At 32.0% G+C, this 17628-nt stretch overlaps 1 protein-coding gene across 1 annotated transcript in view; it reads right to left on the reverse strand.

Moving 5' to 3' along the window:
- Nucleotides 1-2245: 2245 nt before the first annotated feature.
- LOC147071790 (uncharacterized) overlaps nucleotides 2246-17628 on the reverse strand; it is a 114330-nt gene continuing 98947 nt past the window's right edge. Inside the window, exons 4-5 of the mRNA XM_085946399.1 lie at nucleotides 3795-4022; nucleotides 2246-2474 (exon numbers count right to left, since the gene is read on the reverse strand). Coding sequence (XP_085802525.1) covers nucleotides 2246-2474; nucleotides 3795-4022 — 457 coding nt within the window. The remainder of the gene's footprint in view (nucleotides 2475-3794; nucleotides 4023-17628) is intronic.

The following is a 17628-nucleotide window of genomic DNA, read 5'->3' on the forward strand; positions in this document are numbered from 1 at the left end:
TCTTACGAAGTGACCAAATTATTGGCATGGTCTAAAAAGATCGTGAATAGGCGATGCGCGGATTGTGCAAATGACGCGAGCTGAACGAAATATAATTTGTCATAAAAATTCAATATGCGTCCATTTAATGTTATTTTTATTGTTATATTACTAATAATAATAGTATATTCATTGACATGTTTTCTTTTTTAAGTACAAAGTTTTTTAGTCATCTTATTATACGATATAAGAATATTTTCATCCGACGCCATGACAAAACAAATCAACGTGCGCACACCTCGACTGTCTGTTTCCGATTGGCGACCAGTGCGAAATTTCTTCGCACCTGCTGTTGAAAATTATTTGCCGTTTCACTGAAGTACGCTCTTAAACAATCAATAGTAAAGTATGTTTAAATGTGGTTCACTAGTTTTTTTTTATGAAATAAAAATTGGACCTCAATAATTCCATGGTAGGTAGAAAAAATAATAAACCGATGTTTTAAATACTATCTATATACATCACAGTTTCCTTTCACAATCAATGAATTATAATTTACAATAATTATTATTATCAACTCAAAAGTATTTTTTTTCGAGTATCCAAGTCAATATAAACTAATCGTATTAAAGCTATCGTACAATAACGTTTTGTATGCAATTAAATGATTTACATAATGTTATGCTATGGAGCACTGGCCGAATTATCTATAGTTTGTGGTTTAAAATCATTTTTAATTTTAAGTTATTGAATTTCATGTTCCAAAATTAACACTCTGAAAAAACAGGTGCACATAATTTGAAATTGGAACAACGCAATTAGAACAATGCTGCATTATAGAATATAGATTATGTTTTTTTTTTAATGAAAATTGTTACTGATAAATAAATGATATATTCTTCTATCAAAACTGCAAAAAATATTTAACTGTATAATCAATAATATGTTTACAATAAAATCATGTCTATAATTAAATCACTGAAGATATATTATTATATTTAAAATGTAACTTCCTTAAATTCAAAAAATATGTACATTGTCTACTTAAATTGTCAAAATTAACTTATCGTAGCCCTTATTAGCAGTTCTACATTATATTATTATATACAAATTTCATACATTCATATTTTAAATCGAGCTATTTAAAATCACTAAAATTATCGAGCACAGAAACGAAAGTTTGCAATCTTTTGAAAAAGCATCAATGCAAATATTTCTTATTTTCAATTATTATAATAAGTATTCAAATAGGTACACTTAATTCACTTTTAAAACCTGCTAATATTTTTTATTGTTCATGAAATATTTCACATAATTTAAACAATATAATTTAATGCTTTCCCGATTAATTAATATATTACTATATTTCTTCCCTTTAGCTTTGCGGAATGCACGTATTGCTATTAGCATATCGCGGAGGTTTTGGATGGAGTCATGATTCTCAACAATGAATAAAATGAGAATAACTCCTTAGCCTTTTGATTGAAGATCGTTTGAAATGATGTAGCTCTCACACAAGGAATTAAACATTATTTTTGCGATAACATTGCTTTATATAAGTATAGCAACTCATATGTAATATGAACAGTATTGAGCTTGCATTCAGGCTTGATTATTTGTAAATATTGTTCTAATTATTATTCTGTACTTATCCAATTTTTAAAAAATGTAATTGATTATTCGAAATCATTAGTTTAATTTTAAATAGTATCACCTCAGTTTATTTAATAGGAGTATTGCAATAGTCATGAATATATGGTTTAATGAATCTAATGGGAATATATTATTGAAATACTGAATGACGCTTTATAACTAGTAATAACAAAAAGATTGACTACTTCAGACATTCCATGTACAGTCCAAAGTATAAATTCCTTCAAACTATCATGTAATGGAACATTGTGAGACAGTGATGAAATTGAGGAAATGCTTATCCTAACTACGCAACACAAGACAGTGAACTGAAGTTAGTTCACGTTTAATAGCTCGCAACAGGGAGTACTTCCAGAAAATACTTGCTTAGAATCAAAAAGCTGACGACTGAATAGGACAAGCTATAAAAATAAGTATTTTATATTATTATTATCCGTGTTGATTTTAGAAATAAGTTACGTATTCAGGCATTCCGTAAAGCTATACAGGATTACAATTAATTGGGACAGCGTATAATTATTATATTGTTTAAATATAATATTGTTTTACACAACACAATAGTTCATAATAATAACATTTAATAAAGGTCCATGTGTCATTTAACTCTAGTTTCTCAAACTTGTATAGGTTCGTCTTCGTTATCTGAGGCGGTTTGCGGCCGTGACGGTGGTGCCGGAGGGGACCCAGGGTCCAAGTCGGGACTTGGGGACCTAGCGGCCCTGGCGGGTGATCCTCCGTAGAGTCCTAAGGGTCCTAGGGCGCTGAGGGGTGCTGAAGGTCCGGCGAGGCCTAAGCCAAGGGGTGGCATGCCACCGAGACCTCCCATTGAAGGTGGATATAATCTGGAAATAAAAATAAATTGATAAATTAAAAATTTGAAAGATCTAAATATAGATTTTTATCAATATAATTGGTGATAGCATGACGTAGTAAACCACATTGATATTTAGGTACCTATTGAAAGGATGAGTATCTTGGTGCAATTAACCTTTTTTATTTTATTCTCGTTAGTCAAATTTTACTAATATACTATTAATAACTAGGTGGAAATTCCATACAAGAATGTATGAAAAACTATCTAAATTCTTGTTAATTATTAGATAATTTATATTGGCATCTATAATTTAGGAAAAAGAAACAGATTGACTAAAATCTCCATATAAAGTTGATAGTTTAGTACCTAATCCCATCTCTACATCTATTATGCAAATTCTCTTACGTACTTATGTAAAAGTATTATTTCCATAACTAATAATAAATTAACGAAGTCTTCAAAATAACCGAAATATCTTTCTAAAACCTTTCAATGAATCTTTTTCATGATTAGTAAAATTACTTTAATCAACCAGCACAATATACGAACGTGTGATGAAATTGAAATATAATTTCAGTGCGTAATACAAATGACAGCAACCCTATTTTCGTTTGTTTTGTTCATCTTTCATCGACTTAAAATTATTAGAATCGTGTGAAAGATACGGGTGTATCTTAGTCTTATTTTTATATATATAAATATATATGACTATACCTATATGACTTGTTTCTTGTATACGTATTATGAAGTATTATAAAAAACACATACACACAATGTCAAAACCAATGTCATTTTATCATATGACTTGAGGCTTTTTGTTATTTAGCCTAATAGGCCTTTTTTGTATATGTAATCGCTGAATTCGTCCCGTGGTCCCGAGGACTGATCATCCAACTCTTGTGATAACACAATTTTATAGATCGAGTTCGAATTGCGGCTGAGGCGGCGGACATTATTTTCTTAGTGCCTGTTGTCTTTTTCTGCATATAATATCTATTATAAAAAGATAACACTACATATTTTTTGTTGAATTAAAGACGAACAAAATTCAGATCCATGTACCCACCTACTTACTGTAAATATGGCTGTCTTAGGACTTCTTTTCAGTTATCTATCTTCAACAGGCACCCTTCGCCTATAGCTGAGCGCAGCAAATGGACACACCGTCACGTGTTCCGTGGTTGTCTCAGCACCACATTATTGTGTAATCTTAGTCTCATTTTTTTAATATCCTTGGTTCTAGCATATTATGGTTCTCCCTGCACACTGATGTTCAGACTCAATGTATATACCACTTATCATGTGTTATTATAATAATATTACAAATGAGACATTTTTTTTTACTAACCTATAAGGTAATGGTTTCTGAAGCGTGACCGCCGCTGCAGCCGCGGCTGCCTGTCTGTAGTACAAATCAGCAGCTGAAGGAGCTCCACCACCGCCCTGTCCTCCTCCACCCCCACCGTAGCCCCAACAGGCATAAGGAGCCCCTCCGTAGAGCCGCTGGAAGGCCGCGTAGTTGCCTGCCTCTGCTAAAAGCTCCAAGCCCACGGCCGTTTGACGTTTCCACTTCGTCCTGCAGAAAAAAATATTTTTAATTAGGTATGATAATTTGTATAAGTATTATTGTATTACTCTTGATAAGAGTTGAATCGAACAGGTAACAACGAATCTTTCTGAAAAAAATCATCGTTAGATACTTACATAAAATATAAATTACAAATTGAAATTAACTAATATACGTAAGCGTATTGTATACAAAAAAGCTCACTGGTTAGAAAATATTATAGCTATTTTATAGCATGTAGGTATATATTTCGTATTTATTGAATCATATGGTGAATTACCTTATTATCAAAATAAATTTTATAACTCTGTATTGTTTTTAATAATTCTTAAGTAGAAAAGTAAAGCAATGTTCACACAAACATAATATCGTGGGTTGCTGCCAAAAGTTAGTAAGTCGATAATTTAGGTATTTAGAGTTAACAACAGATTATATTGTATCTGTATATAAATATGCATGCTAGCAAAAAAAACCAGGGTTATTCGATATATATAACATGCACATAGAGCACAAAGAAATTATTAGCATTATGCCTAGATTTTAGATGGAATGTCAAACTTCAAAATATTGCAATTACTCCATAAATCGAGACTTAGGTACCAACTTTTGGCAATAACCTTACGTAAATAAGTGGAGTGCCAGTCATTTTTTTATAAATAGTACAAATCTAACACCTAATTCATTTGATACTGGTGTTGGATCAAACTTCACATATTGGAAAAAAAACATGTGTAAGTAATTTGAATGCGCACCCACCGCTTCAGAGGCAGACGATCTACCACTAATCTGCTGTAGAGATAATAAATACTTCACATGACGTGTTCGAAGGGCAGAAAAGTTGGGGTAAATTTCATAGAAAACCTAAGTCCCACGACCCATTCCACAAGTAAGAACAGATAGTTTTGTTTGATAACTTGGATTACTTATTACGAGGGTGGGTCAATAAGTCCTTAAAAAAGCCGACAGGTGGCGCGACTAGTACTGTAAGCGGTTTGTTTTCATGCAGCGGCACTACCGATTCAGTATGCTGCGAAGTTTCAATCAGATTGGTCGGGTTGTTGTGTGTTTCTCGTACATTTAAAAAAAAAATTTGCTTGTTTACAAAAATGGAGAAAATTGAGTTTAGAGCTGTTATTAAACATTTTAATATAAAAGGGTTAACAGCAAAGGAAATAAAAAATGAGTTGGATTTAGTTCACGGCATATCTGCTCCTTCACTTGCAACTATTTATAACTGGTTAAATGAATTTAAACGTGGTCGTACATCAACAAAGGATGAACCACGCTCAGGACGTCCTGTAGAGGTGACTACACCAGAAATGATCAATAAAATCCACGATATGGTGTTAAGTGACCGAAGATTAAAGTTGAGTGAGATAATTGAGGTTACAGGGATCTCAAAAGGTAGCGTCATTTCTATTTTACATGACAAATTGGGCATAAAAAAAATTTCTGCAAGATGGGTGCCGCGTTTGCTCACAGTCGACAATAAACGCAATAGGGTGGTGGCCTCTAAAGCCCTGTTGTCGCTCATGCAACGCAATCCGGATGAATTTTTCGTCGCTTTGTGACTGTAGATGAAACATGGATACACCACTATACTCCCGAGACGAAAGAACAGTCAAAGCAGTGGATTGCAAAAGGCGAACCATGTGCAAAGAAGGCGAAAACCGTAAAATCAGCTGGTAAGGTTATGGCTACTGTATTTTGGGATGCACGTGGAATTATTTTCGTTGACTATTTGGAAAAAGGAAAAACAATAACAGGGGATTATTATGCATCTTTATTGGACCAGCTAAAAAACAAAATTGAAGAAAAACGGCCTCATTTAAACAGGAAAAAAATCCTCTTTCATCAGGACAATGCCCGTGTTCACACATGTTTACGATCAATGGCTAAAATTGAAGAATTGAAGTTCGAATTGGTCGACCACCCACCGTATTCGCCAGATTTAGCCCCCAGTGACTTTTTCCTTTTCCCAAACTTAAAAAAATGGCTAAGTGGACAACGTTTTTTTTCAAATGAAGAAGTCATCGATCGGACAAATGCTTATTTTGAGGACCTTCCGAAAACTTATTTTTCTGACGGTTTAAAAAGAATTGAGAAACGTCTAACCAAGTGTATTGAGCTCCAAGGAGATTATGTTGAGAAATAAAAAAAAAATACAAAAATAAAAACTGTTTTAATGCTTTTTTCTAAGGAATTATTGACCCACCCTCGTATTAATAATAAAATTAATTATTTAGGTACCAACCACTTCCCGATATATAAATTTTAGGGCTTTTATGGCCTGTCACTTTTTAATTAATTGCCATATTATGTTGTAGACTAAAGTTAATATTTTTTATGAGATTTAAATAAAAAACTGAAAATAACAAGACAAGGTTCCTAAAGCACGGAAAATAAAACATATTAAGTATGATGCAAAAGGTTACTTTGTAATTATAAAAGGTGGTCGCGAAAAAGTTGGGAAGGCCACGATTTAGAGTTTAGACTAATACAAATAAAAATCTTTCAATAACAAATATTGGGTAAGTACTTACATATATTATTTACGAATATCTGCTATACTTAATTATATTTTACCATGTCTAATCCGACTATTCAATGAATCTTGCTAAAATCGGAAGATGTCGATTGAAATGACAAGCGAATCGCAATAAAAGTCACCGCGGCCCGAAAATGTCACATCTCTTTTTTGATAAATTAAAAATATTTTTTTCTTCAACTGAGTTGTCTTTATTGCTGTACTTAGCCCAATAATACATTCGCAACGATTTTTGTAAAGCAAGTACAGTGTTATTAAAAAATCTTTTAGTATTTATATGTTAAAAGTTTATGACACATCATAAAAATGGTGATTATATGCACATTATTAATGCACATGAAGAATAGTGTCGTGTGGGTGCGGTGGTATATGAAGCATTTTCTGGTTGGACAATTTCCGAAAAATGTTCAGATGCAAATTGAATCACTTGGAGTTTGTATAGAGTGAAAGCTCAAAGGATGATGTGACGTCGATTGTCGATATTGTCCAACCAGTCCAAATCAAACTGGATAATATTTTATGGTGTAGACAATTTATAGTAACTGTTTCATTGGATAGAAATTTTCTTCTCTCGTGATACAAATTCAGAAAGATATAAGATATTTTAAATAATGAACATGAAAACCTAATAAAAGTATGTATTTGTACACTCGGAAAATCTACAATGAAATATATTTTTGTATTGGTTTCCATGGAATATTATCACGTGTCACTGTAATGCCAATGATAATTTGAATGAGGATTTTAACAGACTTGATTTAAAATGTATCGTATCCATTGGATCCGTGCACTAAATCAAACATATATTGCAAAAATAACACGAATTTTTCACCAATGACGTGTTCAAAATGACCCTCCCACGACTTCAGAGACAGGCGCTTTACCAACTAGAATACCGTATGTGAATTTGTAATTTTGGTATTTTAATCTCAAATGCAGAAATAATCGCCTATGTGTATTCTTTATATGGTCCCCACAAGGGGGGCTGACAGGGCTCTAGTCTGGGGGCCCCGCATAGCATGTCTACCTTATAAGTGAGATAAACACACATCACAGATTTGCTCAAATGGTAAAAAGTCGCCTGCGGCGCTATTTTACTTTAGGAATATCAACATTTTTAAATATGTGATTGTATGATGCAAATTTTGATTATTGCGTTTTGATATTCAAAAACTTCATAACTCAAGTGAATTTATTGAAAAAAAGAAAAAATCGCTAAAAAATACCCTTAATTTTACGTGGAATACCATTACACACTTGTAACCCTAGCGATAGGTAAGGGGGCCCGGCAAAAATCCTGGCTAGGGGTCCGCTTCAGGATGTGGAGGCCATGCTTCTTTATAACTACATATTGTATTTACAGCGTCATTTTACTACCTACTGATTAAAAAAAAAAACATTATAAATGAAATGTAGCAAAACAATAACGATTTTCTGAGATTATATTGTTTAAGGATCAATATATTTAGGTACACCTAGTTATCAACTAATTAAGCTCAAATCACAAACAGGTTTCAGATTTTTGGATCACCCAGTGCACATACGTTTCGGGTTAATTCAACTTTCAAGTGGATCCATTTGCTTCACCAATTCCCCTATCCAATTCATCATCATTACAATAATACTACCGAAGTGGTTTTTTTATTATCATTTTTTTGTACTGTGTGGAGATAGTACTGTGCCGAAATGCTCGACAGAAAGAGGGGAGACGATTCGTTTTATTTGGTACATTATCATTTCAATTTCAATTACGCAAATAAATCACGTTAAATAATATATAAGTTTGTTTAATCGGGGGACTCGAGTGGTTATCCGTGGCTCGGGTATGATTCGCGGTCACAATCGTAATGTACCATGTCCACTTTGTCAGAAAATATTGTTTACAATATTATGCGTAAATAAAATGACTAATATAACTGTAATTTACGATATGTAACTGGTATAGGTATTATGACAAATAGGTAACTGATAATAGACATCTTTATGACAGGAATGGACATTAATATGAAGTTTAATAAATTAATAATACGCTCGTTTGGTCAGAATAATCTAAATCTTAAAAACATATTATATGCGTAATTTTATAATCTGAGGATTTTAATTAAGTATAAAAATCACTAAATTAATATGATTCTTTTCAAGTACAATTAAAAAATATACGTCCGACCAAAGTATTTTTCATTGTCTTCAATATTAGATAATATATATATAAAAAATACTTAGTATAATACACTAATACGAGAGCCAGAAATGAATTTTAATCAAAAGATTATAAGTAGGTATATTTAATTATTACAAAATTTAGTTTTATTATTTGATAGCTATTTTTAAATAGGTAGCTAATTCAATTATCAATTGCTACCTAATTTTGCAATGTTTATAGCTCAGCCAAACATCAAAGTGTTTTAGTGTATCAAACTGTTTCTTAGAGAATATCACCTGCAAGTATAAATTATAATACTACAATATTATTGAAGCTAACATCTGATATTATTACATACCTACTCATTATGAATATTTTTTTTATTGTTTTAATAATAATTCTTAATCTTGTAAAATGTAACAGTGTATAACTTGACAGCTAATAATATGCCTCAGCTGCGACTTCGTAGCTAAATAAAAAATAGATAGTCCGGACATTTTCAGAAGTGTTTAATATTTTGTCACAACGGTTAAAAGGGGTTGTAAGTATTTAGGACCGTCTTTAGTAAAAGCGATGTCTGTAATTTTATTTATGTTATGTTTTTTTCACATTTAATATATATATATTTATTATTTTATTCTTTCGTCATCAATAAAACACGTGATTTCGGTTAGTACTCCATTCAGCTTCGTGTTAACAACACAATAATCGTACAACCCTCACTGGGATTTTAATGGGGGGTTTCAATTTAAAAGATTCAATTCTTAGATTTTTTATACTACTTTGTGACTTTTAAATAATATACTTACGGCATTAATCTGCAGACATATTTAAATTTATTAAAATTAATTACAATATTCGTGTTATAAATATTAGATAGGTATTCAAATCGCAATGAAATCGTGGTACGTAAAAAATATGCTAATTTAATAATTGCAAAATTATAAATTTGGACTGTTCTGCTAATGGTTTTGTAGATTGTAGCTCACAAGAGCTGTCATCATTTCTAGTACATAATTATCGTAAACTTAAGAGTGCTTAACATAATTATTTTGTTTCTTACTATTATAATGGATTTTACAATGTATATAAATATGAAATACAATTTCAAGAACTTAATTAGCACAATTAAAACACAATACATTATAAGCCGGTATGATAAAACTTATAATCATAAATTATTATTTTTAGCATTATTTCAACATTTCTTTTTTATACTATCGGTATTTATTATAATACTTATTATTTAATAATCATTTGTGTTATATAATATTATTAGAAGATAATATTATCTAAAATATTAGTATTGATTATTTTTTAATAAATCTTGTAAATAATATATCAATAAATACGAAAATATATATGTATAATTTTAAAAAGTGGATTGTCTTCTAGGTGAGGTTGTAACAGTGGGAAAGAGTGGACGTAGGCTCTTAAGAACCGGCATAAATAGTGCGCATTAAACTTCGACATTTCATTGAAATAAGACTACAATTCATAGAGTGTTGATAGTTTTTAAAATTCAATTAAACCTTACGTAAACCAAGTCATATGTAGTAGACTATTATTCTTTCGACCATGTCCGATCCTAATAGGATCATATGGGCCTCCAAGGAGTGGAGGTTTGTATTAACAGATTTTATTTTTACGAGAAATGGATGTCAGCCACTTGCTCAACCTATTAGGTCCATACTCTAACTCATACACAAATTGAAAAACAACATGTGTACTTGCCAGACCCAGGATTCGAACCTGGGACCCTCGACACTATAGACCAGCGCTTAAGCCACGCAGCCATCGAAGCATATTCGTTCATCTATAAAATATCTGAAATTTTGTCTGAAATTAATGATACATAATTTTAGATATGTTATGGATAGAAGAATATTTTTGACCGATTATGGTTTGGTTGGGCATGGCTAAATGAATTAAAAAAAAACTAACCAATACCATCTGTAATATGCATTTGTAATTCAACGAAAACAAATAAGTATGACTGAAAAAGTGTGCACTATTTTTATAGGATCGCCCATAGCATACCTAAATTATTATCGTTTGTTTTAGACAGGGTTTAAATTGAATTTTAAAAACTAACTAGCACCATCTGCAAATTGTATTCTTGGTTCAATGAAAACAAATACGATGATGACTGACAAAGTTTAGGGTGCACTATTTATATCGAATATTAAAACTGCTGACCTTTTAATTAACTTTTAATTACCACATTTAAATAAAATGATAATTATATCTAATGGCCAACTACTCCAAACGCGCCAGTCGCGGTGTTAGCACTAAATGAGTTAACGGCCTACCTCCACCCTTGCCACTGGGTTGTAACAAGGTTTAAATTTCGACTGTGAAGAAATATGAGATAAACGTATGATAAATAATATATTATTTTCAATAGTCACGTACATATGTATCATAATATACAATAAAGTTTGTGACGTAAATGAAACGAGTATTCAATATTAGTAATATTTGAGGACACTCGGCGCTCTCTGTGTTTCTTTGGTTTGATGGCGTGACCATCAAAACCTTGATCTATGGTGACTGGCTATCACATTTCTATCTTAGTAATATGCTCTGTGTGTCCAGTCAATGGATTCGGTCCGAGTAGCCCAACTGACACGAGGAGTATCGGGAGACACTAGTGGCGATAGTTGAATGCTATAACAGTGGATGCATATTTATTTGGCGTAGCAGAGTTGAATAGGATTGAGGAAAAGAAAATAAAATGACGAAGGATTATTAAGGCTATACCTCAGCTGAGACATGGTCTAAAAAGATCGTAACTATTCGACGCGCGGACTGTGCTAATGACGCGTGCCGAACGGAACATAATTTGTCAAAAATAATGTCATAAAAAATTCAACATGCGTCTATGTAGTGTTATGTTTATTGTTGTATTAGTAATAATAATAATATGTTCATTGAAATGTTTTCTTTTTCGAGTACAGGATAACGTTTTTTAGTCATCTTTACACGATATATGAATATATTCTTACGACGCCATCACAACAAAAATCGACGTGCTCCCACCTCGAATGCCACTCGGCGATTGGCGACTAATGCGAAATTTTGTCCCACCTATTGTTGAAAATTATTCACCGTTTAAATATGTATAAATAATATATATATATATATATATATATATATAATAATATGTCGTAGCATAAGAGATAGTGAATTAACTAAGTTTCTTTCATATAGGTAGGCATCGTATAATATGCCAACAAAAGTGCTTGTTTAATTTGATTTGCCCTGAATTCCCATAGCCCAAAGGGTCCCAGATATAAATTAAATAATAATATAAATGAATGTAATTCTGCGCCCCTCCCTTGTAGCCGAGAATTTAAAAGCATTTATCAAATTATGTGAAATTTGTCTCGGCCCAGTGTGCTAGTGCGCTGGAGCGTCCTCAATTGGGGTTTGGACGACATCATTGCCAATCCAACCTAACCTAACTCTACATTACAACCCTCCCCCGTATTAGCATAATGCTAATAATCCAATTTTTGCTCAGTGGATTATGGCAATGACATCCTATTATGATAAAATAACTGCAAAAAAATCTATGGTAATTACACGAGTAGGTACAATATGCATCCATTATTCAATTATTGTGTCCATCAATCGTCATATTTATTTGAATGAACTCGCAAAATATTATCATTCCATTATACGTAGGTATAGAAACTTTATATTTCACTGTTTTATATTAATTGTTTTGTAACTACAATTATAAGCACTAGCAGTCTTATTGATTACATGGGATTAAGTTGTTTTTAATAAGTAACGAATTCGGTCGCAACGCGGCTTGGTGTTTATTTTTCGTAACCAGGAATTTTATGTGTTTTACACAGAAACTTTTACATATTATGACTTATCGCTTCATTACTATCGCTTTGACATGGATATAACCGCTTTGACTACAGATCATTACACCAGTCAATTCTTGACTGGACATGGTGGCTTCGCTGGCAGGCTGTTTGAAATTGGTCTTATTACCCATTCAACATGTCCATATGGCGGAAAAATGGAAATGTCCTAAAATGTATACGGAAAGAGAAAAGCTGCTCAAATCGGTTCAACCAGCTATTGGGTCAAACGGACCGTCTGACCTGGTTGACACAAAGGCCAATTTTATTGCATTTAGAAAATTTGCGGGGTAATACTGCCAACGTGAAGATCTCTTCACTTAGAATGTTCGGCAGTTTTGTATTAGCTTTAATTTGTTACTTACTACGATTTTGAATATTGCCTCTACGTGCTCATTTATCCCATGGGTACCCAAAAGTCATGTAAATTCAGGCAAAGTACATTTGAGTGCATGGCGACCTTAGTCTTGGGTAACTGCTCCTGAGACATTCCCAGTCATAAAAATATAAAAATGATGCTTCACATCCAAATGAAGGGTTCCGTCATACGTACGATTAATACGGGGTGTGGTGCGGTGTGGTTTGGTGGGGCCTTTAACTTCAATATCCTATTTTTTTATATTTTTAAAGTATCTACTTTTTGTTTAACCAACACTCAATAATTTGCCCATTAATAATATTTTATATCGTATATATATATTACGAATAGGTAAAGTAAATCAAAATCTACAAAAAATGAGATACCTACGTGTCTGTGGAAAAGGTGATTTATAAGGGATATGTTATTTTGTCGGTACGGCTTCTTGTAGGGACCTTCAAGAAAGTGGCGGCGGTGTTTAGAATGTCAGGTCAATTCACGGGAAAATGCAGTCGGGAAATTTCCCTAAGTGGCCTTCGGCATGCAATGCGGACGGCTATTTTCTTTTCCCGCTAAAATATGCACCTTCCGGTTTGCAAATTGCGCGGTTTAAACGCTCTTAAACGGATTCCGTGATCGCAGCAAAACACTTTGTGGGAGCACCGCGGCGTGATGGCAGACCGATGCATGGAATGGACGAAATGCATTGTTTCAATTATAAAAAACCCCGGCCCGTGGCCAAAGGGAGGGAAATAAATTCGACAATTTCAAATAAGACATTCTTTAATAAAATTAACCGTACATTGCAGTAAATAGCGGGTTGCCATACAATCAATTGTATTTTTTTTATTCATTTAAAAAGACTGAAACAAAACACATAATGTTCTATCAACAATATGTCGAACCAACGAAAAAACATATTGAAAAATATTAATATTATAATATGTGAAATTTCATAGATCATTGGAAGAAAAAATTGCTGCACTTAGTACATTGAAATAAGACAGTAATTCTTTGAAACATAAATGTCTTATAGCAATAATAATTATTATATAAATAACATTCGAGAAACAGATCATTTTGGCTTTTATATAACATAAAAGTGAGATTATATGTATATGTTAAAAAATCATTTGTAAATGTTTTCATGTTAATAATGTTTAACTTGCTCACTACACGCGCAAATTAGATGGTAATTGTTATTCTATGCTGACCAAATGCTAATCTATGCTGAAAAAATCCATTTCAAAGATTCTGAGGCATTCAAGATATTCAACTGAACTAATAAACCAATAATACCAACACATGGCTGCAGGTCGGTTCAATCACTTCTATTTTGTAGGATATTATGCTGTTGTAGTGAATTTTAATTTCTTTGAAGCAGCCTGATTAGCTTGCCCACTCCACATGCAGTTTGGTTAGATAATCAATAATTCGTAGATATAAGCACGGAAAAAAATGCCCAGGTCACAAGAAAGTATGCCGATATGTTTTTAAATTTGTAGCAATTAATAAATAAAAATACATTTAAAAATGATACTTTCTGACATTAGAGAAAAAATATCATGTACCTAAATGTAGTTTGTATGCATGTGACAGTATATGGGATGTCTATTTAATCTTGCATAAAATGAGCGGCTATCAGAATACTGCGTTTTGAAATTGGAATGGTTGGTTAAATAATATAAACATATACCGGAAAATACTCCTTACAATTTTAATATATAATATGATTGTTTTAAACGCCGAAAAGATCATCGATTGATAACATTACACGATTCGATGCAGATAGTGCATCCGGAAAACAATGCAGCGGTAGTATCGCTTTCAGGCGGCTGCAGTAACGGAAGTTGTACGCTATCAGCGCCGCATCCACCCGAGCGGCGGAAACACCAGGAAAAGCCTGTTTCCGGGGACGCCATACTGATATTTTCTTACTTACTGGTTAAGTGTGTGCATCTCATATACTTATTGAAATACTTTTACTTACTATAGCTAAATTGTGCATTTGTGAAATAATAGAGCTGATTTATGTAATTTAAAAAATAGATGTTGGTTAGCATTATTTTAATCTTCGCCTAATTCGTTGCGACTCTGAAAAGTGACTTTATGCATGTTTTCGTGAATCCAGTGACCTTATTTGAGTCTCATAAGGTATTAATACCTACAAGAACTAAGAATAAGTAGAAAGAAGCCTCAGTTGATAATTTATGATAGGTAGGTATACGTCATGTCTTGATATTTTTAGATAATTTGTTAGGCTGTTAAAAATATATTGGGCCATTTTTAGTCAAACTGAAATAATGACGTGAAATCAAATGAATGAAATATTTTATGTGTGATTATGCTGTATAACGTACATTTTTTCTGAAAATGTGCTATGTAGGTAGAACTCACCTATAGATTTTACATCAAAAGTATCATACCATCTTTTAGACCCTATTTAACTTTTCTGACCTATTGTTTTAAAAACCAAAAGTCCATAGATATCAAGCGGCTGAAAAATATTAAATTGTATTTTCCTGGATATATGATACACTATAATATTTTCAGATTTTTTTCTGAATGTAGTTTGAGGCACACTATTTTACTGTGGAAACAAAAAAAATATCTTCATACCTGAGATATTTGATCTGAAAAGAGTATTTTAAATGGATGAAAAACTTCAAATGTGATTTTCTCAAAATATGAATTTGCAGTTATGGTTGTTATATACTGGATGGGCGATATCTCGGGTACAAATTATTAACATATCGTAATCATTACCTACGTAATAACATTTGAGAATGAATGGGAATGAGAGTTGTTTTTTGTTTCGAGTACCTACAGATTTGCTTTCGTCCTCAAATAGTAACTAAACGGTGATTTGTATTATGTAGAATTCTATAAGTACGTCACTTTAAACCAATTTTGGAGACAAAACACTAGTTATATAGAATAATAATTTTAAAACCAAATGCCAATGTTGATTTAAATCAATGAAGGGTAGCCAGTGGCTCAAGGGCTCATATCTAGGGATCCCGAGCTATTTTCGATACATATGAATCCCGGGATTGATAAACATGATCCAGAAACTTTTGGGATTGATTTTTTTTATCAATTTTTATGGAAAATAAAATAAAAACGAAAATATAACAGAAAAAATACTTTTAATAACAAATAACTACATTAGAAATAAACTGAGTTTGAATGAAGTTTGATTTATACCCATGTGTAAGTTGCCGATTCATTTTATTGTTTCACATAAATTAATAAAAATGAGAAAGATTGGAAAAAACAATGCTGCGCACTATTAATAAAGTAATTCCACCATAATCTCATGCGTTTTACGGCAGTTTTATATTTGTCTGACTAATTAGATTTATGAAGCGGAAAGGCCATAAGTAGATATACCATGATTTGCTTTACTATTTAAAATCTCGCTAACCCATTCATTTTGTCTTTATTTACAAAAAAAGCGCAATCTCATATTAAATTCACATTATTATTTATATTACAATATTATTTACTCCATTAAACTTATGTAGAGATTGAACGTATACAATATTAACAATAAATGTCTTAAATAGTATAAATTATACTAGATTTATTTCTGACCGATTTTATCAATATTATTAGTAAATATAAAATTTTTATATTAACAATGGAAAAAAAATGCCAATCCTAGGACCAGTCCCGGGATCCTGGGATTGTCAAATTGTAATCACGAAATCCCGGGATCAGAATTTCGGCTCGGGATTGGATTCCCTACATATCTATCTCATGGGGTGTCTTTACGTTTCCCAGTTCAAATAGTACTAAATTTCATAAAACAAAAGAAAAAAAATATCTATAAAAATGGTATTGTTATTAATGCTATAGTTTCACCATACTTTGGTGGCCCGCGGATATTTTTCTGTGCTACCTAATTCTCGTCCGCGGACGAAAAAAAGGCTGCCCATGCATGTCTGATTTAGATAACTAAGTATTCACGTGATTTATAAAACTGCACTACCATGTTAAAATTTATGTTAAATATATAAACGAAATAAAAAAATATGTATCTATATTAAAAGTAATTTAGTTGAGTTTAAGGGTTGTTTTGGTGTGTTTCGTGTACCTTCCAACCGTTGAAAATATCAATTATCAGTAAACCAAACGAAACACCCCCATTCACAATCAATTGAATTGATTGGGAAATTGAAGCGTACGGCTGTTAAAATAGAGTACTTTGGGGTGAAATAAAATTATTATGGGCGGTTATTTGTGTGAGTGACCGGTCATTAGTGAAGGTTATTGATTACCGCGTGGATACAAATTTAAATACATATGTGAAGGGGTTAATTTTTTGTGAAATTTGATATTCAAATATAGTTTATTTTAATTTTAAAAGTGTTTTAATATTGCGTTGGAATAATAAATATTTATTGAAAAATATAATTGAGAGAGTTTTATAGCTAAATAAGTAAGTAGTACTTATTTATGTAGCAAGACATATGATCATGTAGGTACACATGGCACACAGAGCATTCTGATTTTATATTATGGTTTTTATTAACATTATCGTAAGAAGTCAAATAATATAACATTATAACAAATAAAGATTTCGAGAATAACTAGTGAAAGTCTTTTGAAATTTTTAAATAAAAAACGATTTTTTGTATGTTGGCGCATTGAACATGTATGATATAATTTTGAAATTTTAT

The sequence above is a fragment of the Rhyacophila brunnea genome, unplaced genomic scaffold (genome assembly GCF_057557595.1).
Source record: "Rhyacophila brunnea isolate RB1 unplaced genomic scaffold, BYU_Rbru_1.0 scaffold_2, whole genome shotgun sequence".
NCBI lineage: Eukaryota > Metazoa > Arthropoda > Insecta > Trichoptera > Rhyacophilidae > Rhyacophila > Rhyacophila brunnea.